At 48.3% G+C, this 10,594-nt stretch overlaps 1 protein-coding gene across 1 annotated transcript in view; it reads right to left on the bottom strand.

Annotated features, from left to right (window-relative positions):
* Positions 1 to 671: 671 nt before the first annotated feature.
* Positions 672 to 10,594, bottom strand: part of LOC128382750 (receptor-type tyrosine-protein phosphatase mu-like) — a 65,582-nt gene continuing 55,659 nt past the window's right edge. Inside the window, exons 16-24 of the mRNA XM_053342763.1 lie at positions 9,242 to 9,396; positions 8,585 to 8,720; positions 8,193 to 8,342; positions 7,686 to 7,859; positions 4,732 to 4,863; positions 3,756 to 3,881; positions 2,359 to 2,522; positions 1,613 to 1,748; positions 672 to 793 (exon numbers count right to left, since the gene is read on the bottom strand). Of these exons, the coding sequence (XP_053198738.1) occupies positions 740 to 793; positions 1,613 to 1,748; positions 2,359 to 2,522; positions 3,756 to 3,881; positions 4,732 to 4,863; positions 7,686 to 7,859; positions 8,193 to 8,342; positions 8,585 to 8,720; positions 9,242 to 9,396 (1,227 nt within the window). The 3' untranslated portion in view covers positions 672 to 739. The remainder of the gene's footprint in view (positions 794 to 1,612; positions 1,749 to 2,358; positions 2,523 to 3,755; positions 3,882 to 4,731; positions 4,864 to 7,685; positions 7,860 to 8,192; positions 8,343 to 8,584; positions 8,721 to 9,241; positions 9,397 to 10,594) is intronic.

Genomic DNA, 10,594 nt, shown 5'->3' with positions numbered 1-10,594 from the left:
AGGAAACACGGATTCATCAATCATATTGAGTCATAACTGATCATCGTGAGGGTCTAAAACTAAAGTCATTATAATAATTAATAATCATTAAATCTCATCGTGTGACAGAGTTGATCTCCCATCATGCATCTGTGAGAAGATTTCAGTCTTTACTGACATGAAGAGAAACAGGAAGTGATCTGTGATGAAGTCTGTGAGTTTTTTTGGGTTTCTTGGACACAGATCAAAGATCCTGTGAGTGTGTCGGCTGATAGAGACGCTCCACTCGGACACGAAAAACTAAAACCAGACATGCTGAAGTTTCTCTTCCTGTCGTTTTGGTTCCGACAAAATAAAAGCACGAAACACGACAAAGTGACACATGGTGACGCACACACCTGCCAGCAGGGGGAGTGTGTGTGTGTGTGTGTGTGTGTGTGTGTGTGTGTGTGTGTGTGTGTGTGTGTGTGTGTGTGTGTGTGTGTGATTGTGTGTGTGTGTGTGTGTGTGTGTGTGTGTTCATGCTCTCAGTCAATTCAGTCAAACAAGGCAGTGCAAAAACATCCTCCTCATCTTCATCTTCTGTCAGTAGTGATCCTCCTCCTCCTCCTCTTCCTCCTCCTCTTCCTCCTCTCTTCCTCCTCCTCTTCCTCCTTCTCTCCTCTTCCTCCTCTCCTCTTCCCCCTCTCCTCCTCTTCCTCAGACTGCAGCAGCATCACAGGGAGGAGGATGATGATGATGATGATGGTGATGAAGGAGGTTAAGCAGAGTTGAGATACTCCAGAGCGACTTCATAGCAGAACTTATATTGTTCCTGCAGAGAAACGAAGAGTTAAACTTTACGTTACATCAATAATTCATATTAAAATGATTATTACTAGGGCTGTCAGCGTTAACGCGTTAATCGTGATTAGATTAATGTAATCCATAACGCGTTAATTTTTTTTAATCTTTTTTTAATGTAGCAAGCCTTTTTGTCCCTTCTCCTCCCCCGTAGACGGCTCCTCTAGCTGTAGCGCTATGCTTTGAAGTGGCCTCCTGCAGTAAACCTACCGCGCTGATGGAAAGTAAGAGAGCTACTGGACTTTTGAACGGCTTGTTTAACTTTAAAACACTTCCAGACGCTTCAGTTGACAAGTCAAAAGTAAAATGCAACCTGTGTCAAACGGAGTTTAACTACCACCGGAGTACGTGGAGTTTGAGTTAGCACCTCCACGCTAAACACCCAGGTGCAGCCAAGCCAGCCTCAGCTCCACCAAAGGACCATTTTGGAGTGTGGGAGTCGCAGCAGAGCCGTGATTGATTCCCAGTTAAGACACTCTGGTAAGAAATGCTTTACATTATGGGCTTAAAACTGCCTTCAAATGGAAAATAACAGGATTTTAAACATGACATTCAAAACGCCATTAATCGTGATTAACTATGGAAACTCTGAGATTAATCTCGATTAAAATAATTAATCGTTTGACAGCCCTAGTTATAACAATACACACAAAGTATTTCAGCTGTTTGTAGTACTTGTACTGCAGTAATCAGCTGTTTGTAGTACTTGTACTTGTACTGCAGTAATCAGCTGTTTGTAGTACTTGTACTTGTACTGCAGTAATCAGGTGTTTGTAGTACTTGTACTCACCAGCAGGTCGACCATGTTGGGTTTGTTGTTTCTCAGCGTTTTCACGGCGTGGAAAACGTCGACGCATCGTTGCTGTCGCAGCATCTCACACACGATGCTGATGCTGCAGAACACGCCGCTGCGACCGCCGCCGTTCCTGACAGGAAGTAGAAACATGACGCTCAGACAGGAAGTAGAAACATGGAGCTCAGACAGGAAGTAGAAACATGGAGCTCAGACAGGAAGTAGAAACATGGCGCTCAGACAAGAAGTAGAAACATGGAGCTCAGACAGGATGTAGAAACATGACGCTCAGACAGGAAGTAGAAACATGACGCTCAGACAGGAAGTAGAAACATGACGCTCAAACAGGAAGTACAAACATGATGCTCAGACAGGAAGTAGAAACATGAAGATCAGACAGGAAGTAGAAACATGACGCTCAGACAGGAAGTAGAAACATGACGCTCAAACAGGAAGTACAAACATGATGCTCAGACAGGAAGTAGAAACATGGAGGTCAGACAGGAAGTACAAACATGACGCTCAGACAGGAAGTAGAAACATGGAGGTCAGACAGGAAGTAGAAACATGAAGATCAGACAGGAAGTACAAACATGAAGATCAGCTGCTGCTGCAGGTTTTCACCAGCAGAGGGAGACAAAACATCACTACTGTGTATGTATTAATGTGTATTAATGTGTGTGTGTGTGTCACTGTGTGTGTGTCACTGTGTGTGTGTGTGTGTGTGTGTGTGTGTGTCTTACAGGCAGTGCACCACGGTGCGCCCCTCCCCCCCGTCGTACTCCTCCTGCCATTTGTCGACCTGGTGAACGAGCTTCAGGAAGGAGCGCTTGGAGACGGGCGTGTCGCGGTACATCGGCCACCCCAGGAACTGGAACTGCTGCACCATGCGGTACCCGTCCTGCGGCTGCAACAGGGAGCACAGGGGGGTCAGAACAAGCACCCCCCAACCTCAGGGAGCACAGGGGGGTCAGAACAAGCACCCCCCCCACCTCAGGGAGCACAGGGGGGTCAGAACAAGCACCCCCCCCCCCACCTCAGGGAGCACAGGGGGGTCAGAACAAGCACCCCCCAACCTCAGGGAGCACAGGGGGGTCAAAACAAGCACCCCCCAACCTCAGGGAGCACAGGGGGGTCAAAACAAGCACCCCCCAACCTCAGGGAGCACAGGGGGGTCAGAACAAGCACCCCCCACCCACCTCAGGGAGCACAGGGGGGTCAGAACAAGCACCCCCCAACCTCAGGGAGCACAGGGGGGTCAGAACAAGCACCCCCCCCCCCCCCCCTCAGGGAGCACAGGGGGGTCAAAACAAGCACCCCCCCACCTCAGGGAGCACAGGGGGGTCAGAACAAGCACCCCCCAACCTCAGGGAGCACAGGGGGGTCAGAACAAGCACCCCCCAACCTCAGGGACCACAGGGGGGTCAAAACAAGCACCCCCCCACCTCAGGGAAGGGATGGGGAAATGAAACGCACCCAAACCGAACGATTCATGTCATTATTGATCCGTCTGTGATTTCCTTCATGATTCAGTCAGACTGAAAACATTCACCTTAAAGCAGGAGACAGAGTTTAAAGCTGCTACATGGAGGCGGGCGGGGTTAGGAGGGGGGGGTGTGTGTGTGGCAGGGTTATTATAGTTAACAGAAACTAAAACTGAAACTAGCAATGAAAAAATAATGAAAACTAAATAAAAACTATAACGAACAATATAAAACTAACTGCAGATACATTCAGCTTCATTTTCTCCCTCGGTGACTTCCTGTCCTGCAGCAGCCGCTATGCTGCTAACCCTAACCCCTAACCTCCAACCCCTAACCCCTCCAGCCGTGGTTAAAGAATGAAATCAAAAGGACTTGATGATAAAACATATTTCATCCTTTTCAGCTTCTACAAGTCAAGACTTTCTCTGAATACCTGAAAAACTAAAACTCAATAAAAACTAAAACTGAAATAAAAAAGCAAACTGAAAAACTAAATTAAAATAAAACCTAACGAACATTTCTAAACTATAATAACCTTGGTGTGTGTGTGTGTGGGGGGGGGGGGGGTCTGGAGGCACAAATCAAACACACTCTGTTCTATATTTAGTGACAGGAACAAACACTTTGAGCTGCGGCTGTGTGTAAATGAAACGCACCCGAGCCGTGTTGTAGATCCTGAAGATGCGGCTGATCACGTCTTCCTCGAGGTCGGCCGACACGAACTCCACCTGCAGCGAGCCGAGCCGGTGGAGGCCGTTCTCAGGCCAGTACTGAGGACACAGCTGAGACACACAGGACCACGTATTGATTATTGATCACCTCGTTACCCATAATCCATCACTGCAGCTTCATCTCTACATTTGATTCATTGGTCCAGACGGTGGAGGGTCGATGACATCACAGGCAGCTAAACATCATTTGTGTTATTTGAGCTTCAGCAGAAAAAGAAGCTGAAGCTCAAATCATCTGAGAACCAAACCAGCGTTGAGAGGACGTTTCAGAGAGTTCAGGCATTTACTTTACTTTAGTTTATTTCAGTCATAAACTATAAATAAAGTAAATAATCATATGTCTTCATCTGCATCAGAAACAGTAATAATATATAAATAATAAATAAAGCAGTTTCTGGTTTTTACATTCAACAGATGTTAACGTACACACATTTATAATAACAGGATACATAATGCAGTTTACATGTCCTCATATATACACACACTTATATATATGTGTGTGTGTGTGTTACTGTGTGTGTGTGTGTGTGTGTGTGTGTGTGTGTGTGTTACTGTGTGTGTGTGTGTGCGTGTGTGTGTGTGTGTGTGTACCTGTGTGTGTGTGTGTACCTGTGTGTGTGTGTGTGTGTGTGTTACTGTGTGTGTGTGTGTGTGTGTGTGTGTGTGTGTTACTGTGTGTGTGTGTGTGTGTGTGTGTTACTGTGTGTGTGTGTGTGTGTGTGTGTGTGTGTGTACCTGTGTGTGTGTGTGTGTGTGTGTACCTGTGTGTGTGTGTGTGTGTGTGTGTGTGTGTGTGTGTGTGTGTGTGTACCTGTGTGTGTGTGTGTGTGTGTGTGTGTGTGTGTGTACCTGTGTGTGTGTGTGTGTGTGTGTGTGTGTGTGTGTGTGTGTGTGTGTGTACCTGTGCAGGGTCCACATCGTTCAGCATCACTATGGAGGTGCAGTGGTAGTCGAGGACGAGGCGCCAGAAGTCCTTCACCGTGTTGGGCAAAGGATGCTGGGTAACGATGAAGGCCGACGGCTGCTTGTAGCTCTGCAACGACACGATGACATCACACCATGACATCACACATGACATCAGACCATGACATCACACCATGACATCACAATCACACCATGACATCACAATCAGACCACGACATCACACCATGACATCACACCATGACATCACACCATGACATCACAATCATACCACAACATCACACCATGACATCACACCACGACATCACACCATGACATCACACCATGACATCACACCATGACATCACACCACGACATCACACCATGACATCACAATCACACATATGACATCACACCATGACATCACACTATGACATCACAATCACACCATGACATCACATCATGACATCACAATCACACCATGACATCACACCATGACATCACACCATGACATCACACCACGACATCACACCATGACATCACACCATGACATCACACCATGACATCACACCACGACATCACACCATGACATCACAATCACACATATGACATCACACCATGACATCATACCACGACATCACACCATGACATCACAATCACACCATGACATCACAATCACACCATGACATCACACCATGACATCACACTATGACATCACAATCACACCATGACATCACATCATGACATCACAATCACACCATGACATCACACCATGACATCACACCATGACACCACAATCACACCATGACATCACACCATGACATCACACCATGACATCACACCATGACATCACACCATGACATCACACCATGACATCACACCATGACATCACAGGTCATGTATTCATGAATGAATGTGAGCAGCTCTGAACTCGTTTCCATGACACACTCTGCGGTCAGCTGTTTTGGTGCGTTTCCACGGAGACGGAGTTGTTGATTGGTGAAATAGCAGGGTACGATGTTCACAATAATGCTGTGGTTGAGTGTGTGTGTGTGTGTGTGTGAGTGTGTGTGTGTGTGTGAGTGTGTGTGTGAGTGTGTTTTACTGTGTGTGTGTGTGTGTGAGTGTGTGTGTGAGTGTGTTTTACTGTGTGTGTGTGTGTGTGTGTGTGTGTGTGTGTGTGTGTGTGTGTGTGTGTGTGTTTCCCTCCATTAACCACAGAGATGCTGAGCTGTCTGTTATATTTATATAATTATTAAAGGGACGGGTCATCAGTTCTTTTCTGTCTGAGGAGTTAAAATGAAACTCATGGGATCAGTGAGTTTAGCTGCAGTTCACACATCAACCAGCAGGGGGCGATGAGAGAGCTTAGAGGCCTGATAGAGCAGCTGCAGAGTTTAAACTCCAGTCTGTGTTTGATGCTTCGGACTTTAAAGGGTTAATGTTTTACAGCGAGGATGTTTTATTTCATGTGAAGTTAAATGATCTGAGTTCTTCTTGCTGAACAAAGTGTTTGAGCGTTATATACAGTTGAAGCAGCATGTATTTATTTGTCCACCAGGCGGCAGCAGAGTGACATCACATTACAACCTAACAGAGCCTCAGTGTTACTGTGTGTGTGTGTGTGTGTGTGAGAGTGTGTGTTACTGTGTGTGTGTGTTACTGTGTGTGTGTGCGTGTGTGTGTGAGAGTGTGTGTTACTGTGTGTGTGTGTTACTGTGTGTGTGTGTGTGTGTGTGTGAGAGTGTGTGTTACTGTGTGTGTGTGTGTGTGTTACTGTGTGTGTGTGTGTGTTACTGTGTGTTACTGTGTGTGTGTGTGTGTCTGTGTGTGTGTGTGTCTGTCTGTGTGTTACTGTGTGTGTGTGTGTGTGTCTGTGTGTGTGTGTGTGTGTGTGTGTGTTACTGTGAATGTGAAGTTAAATGATCTGAGTTCTTCTTCCTGAATGAAGTGTTTGAGCAGATGAAGCTCATGTGTGGAGGCTGAGAGCTGAGGGTGTTGGGTGCTGGGTGTTGGGTGCTGAGAGCTGAGGGTGCTGGGTGCTGGGTGTTGGGTGCTGGGGCTGAGAGCTGAGGGTGCTGGGTGTTGGGGCTGAGAGCTGAGGGTGCTGGGTGCTGAGAGCTGAGGGTGTTGGGTGCTGAGAGCTGAGGGTGTTGGGTGCTGAGAGCTGAGGGTGTTGGGTGCTGAGAGCTGAGGGTGTTGGGGCTGAGAGCTGAGGGTGCTGGGTGTTGGGGCTTAGAGCTGAGGGTGTTGGGTGTTGGGGCTGAGAGCTGAGGGTGCTGGGTGCTGAGGGTGCTGGGTGTTGGGGCTGAGAGCTGAGGGTGTTGGGGCTGAGAGCTGAGGGTGCTGGGTCTGAGAGCTGAGGGTGCTGGGTGTTGGGTGCTGGGTGCTGGGTGCTGAGGGTGCTGGGTGTTGGGTGTTGGGGCTGAGAGCTGAGGGTGTTGGGTGCTGGGTGCTGGGTGTTGGGGCTGAGAGCTGAGGGTGCTGAGGGTGCTGGGTGTTGGGTGCTGGGTGCTGGGGCTGAGAGCTGAGGGTGTTGGGCCTGAGAGCTGAGGGTGCTGGGTGTTGGGTGCTGGGTGTTGGGGCTGAGAGCTGAGGGTGCTGAGTGCTGGGTGTTGGGTGCTGGGTGTTGGGTGCTGAGGGTGCTGGGTGCTGGGTGCTGGGTGTTGGGTGCTGAGGGTGCTGGGTGTTGGGGCTGAGAGCTGAGGGTGCTGAGGGTGCTGGGTGTTGGGGCTGAGAGCTGAGGGTGCTGAGGGTGCTGGGTCTGAGGGTGCTGGGTGCTGGGTGTTGGGGCTGAGAGCTGAGGGTGCTGAGGGTGCTGAGGGTGCTGGGTGTTGGGTGTTGGGGCTGAGAGCTGAGGGTGCTGGGTGCTGAGTGTTGGGGCTGAGAGCTGAGGGTGCTGGGTGCTGGGTGCTGAGAGCTAACGGTGCTGAGGGTGCTGGGTGCGTTACATACGTCCATCAGCGCAGCGTTGATGTAGTTGGAGCTCTCTCCGTCGATGGTGATGAGGAACGGCAGGCAGCGGTCCGGAGGCAGGACGTCCATGCAGCGGTTCTTCTCGTGGTTCCTAGGCAACAGAGCGATGCTGCAGTCCTCCACCCGCAGCGTCGGGGTCACCATGTTCAGAGTCTGAGGGACAAACCATGTGACTCATATTACACACATGACTCTATCATCAATACCTGATCAATACGGGGTCAATATGGGATCAATATGGGGTCAATATGGGGTCAATATGGGGTCAATACGAGGTCAATACCTGATCAATATGGGGTCAATACGAGGTCAATACCTGATCAATATGGGGTCAATATGGGGTCAATACCTGATCAATATGGGGTCAATACGGGATCAATATGGGGTCAATATGGGGTCAATATGGGGTCAATACGAGGTCAATACCTGATCAATATGGGGTCAATACGGGGTCAATATGGGGTCAATATGGGGTCAATACGTTACCCTGAACTCCTCTTTGATCTGACTGGAGTTCGTCTGAGGATCCAATCGGTTCATCTCGTAATAAACTGATCGCAGCTGATTGGCCGGAATCGCCGTGTCACCACAGAGACACGCCTCCAAGATGGCGTCATGGATGAAGACGTACTGCTCCTGTAGGAGGAGGAAGAGGCGGAAGAGGAGGAAGAGGATGATGAGGAGGAAGAGGAAGAGGAGGAGGAGGATGAAGAGGAGGAGGAGGATGAAGAGGAGGACCATTTTTTACCAAAAGTCAGACTGAATGCTCCTGAAAATGTCAAATGGTGTAACCACAGTAGAATGATAGATATTAAATATTGTATGTGTGTGTGTGTGTGTGTGTGTGTGTGTGTGTTACTCTGTGTGTGTGTGTGTACCTCAGTCTGGACCATGTTAACCCTTCGTGCTCTCAGCTCTCGGACACAGTTGTAGATGTCGACGACTCCTTCTCTCTCTGCCATGTCCAACATGATGTCAATCACTATGAAACACCCTGTACGGCCCGCCCCCGCACTGACACACACACACACACACACACACACACACAGAGAGACACACACACACACACACATACAGAGAGACACACACACACACACACACACAGACACAGACACACACACACACGTTATATACAGTTGAAGCAGCATGTATTTATTTGTCCACCAGGTGGCAGCAGAGTGACATCACATTACGACCTAACAGAGCCTCAGTGTTACTGTGTGTGTGTTACTCTGTGTGTGTGTTACTGTGTGTGTGTGTGTGTGTGTGTGTGTTACTGTGTGTTACTCTGTGTGTGTGTCTGTGTGTGTGTGTGTGTGTGTGTGTTACTCTGTGTGTGTGTGTGTGTGTGTGTGTGTTTGTGTGTGTTACTGTGTGTCTGTGTGTGTGTGTGTGTTTGTGTGTGCTACTGTGTGTCTGTGTGTGTGTGTGTGTGTTACTGTGTGTGACTGTACCTGCAGTGTGTGTATATATATATATGTGTGTGTGTGTGTGTGTGTGTGTGTGTGTGTGTGTGTGTGTGTGTGTGTGTGTACCTGCAGTGTACCACGGTGGGTCCGGCAGTGGGAGGGGTCTTGGCTTTGACCCGGCGGATGAATCCCAGCAGTCCGGTCGCGTGAAGCGGAACGCCGTGATCCGGCCAACCGGTGAAATGAAACTGCCGGATCTCCCGGATCTCTGCCACGCCCCTCTGAGAGAGAAGCAGTCATGTGACCAACAGTGACATCATCAAGCCCTCTGAGAGAGAACCATCATGTGACCAACAGTGACATCATCAAGCCCTCTGAGAGAGAAGCATCATGTGACCAACAGTGACATCATCAAGCCCTCTGAGAGAGAACCAGTCATGTGACCAACAGTGACATCATCAAGCCCTCTGAGAGAGAACCATCATGTGACCAACAGTGACATCATCAAGCCCTCTGAGAGAGAACCAGTCATGTGACCAACAGTGACATCATCAAGCCCTCTGAGAGAGAACCAGTCATGTGACCAACAGTGACATCATCAAGCCCCTCTGAGAGAGAAGCAGTCATGTGACCAACAGTGACATCATCAAGCCCTCTGAGAGAGAAGCAGTCATGTGACCAACAGTGACATCATCAAGCCCTCTGAGAGAGAACCAGTCATGTGACCAACAGTGACATCATCACCTGCACACCTGTACTTCTGAATCTATCTCTAACTTCCTGCTTTACTTTCACATTAAAAGCCTTCCTGTCCCGGTTACCGGTTTCAAGGTTTACCACGGTATGAAAAAGTCACGGTTTCAAAACCACTAAAATGTTCCGTCATACCGTTCCTGAGATATGAGCGGGTTCTTTTAATGTGACGTCTGGTCAGAGAGAGAGTGGAGGTCCCTCAGGTCGTGTGCAGCTGCAGCGTGAAGTACAACCCCTCCCGTACTCGGTTGCTGTTACAAGCAGGTAGCTCTGCAGGCTGTATGATGGCTGAAGGAGGCGAGACCCCCGGACCCCCCCCCCCAGTTTTAAGCTCCTGCTGCATTTATTTATTTATATTCATCTTAGACGTGTTTTTACTGTTTTCTATTCTTTATGTTCTGATCTTGAGCCACAGGTTCAGTGATTGCATTTATTTGCATTTTGTATTTTTTTCTCTAAAAATAATTCATTTATGTCGTGACTTGAGCTGCAGGTTTAGCCTCAGTTAAAGGACTGCACTTATTTTTTATTATTTATGTTAAATACATATTTACTAAAAATAAAAGACCGTTGAATGTTTTTAAATACAGACATTTCAAACTATCACATTTTATAGCCGTAATCATAAAACCGTGACACCGTGATATTTTTAGCTAAGGTTATCATACCGTCAGAATCTCATACCGGCCCATGCCTACCCCAACCCCTCCCATGGGTCAGCAGATA

This window comes from Scomber japonicus, chromosome 21, assembly GCF_027409825.1.
Source record: "Scomber japonicus isolate fScoJap1 chromosome 21, fScoJap1.pri, whole genome shotgun sequence".
NCBI lineage: Eukaryota > Metazoa > Chordata > Actinopteri > Scombriformes > Scombridae > Scomber > Scomber japonicus.
Note: the sequence above shows the minus strand (reverse complement) of the source record. Positions and strands in the feature narration are given on the sequence as shown.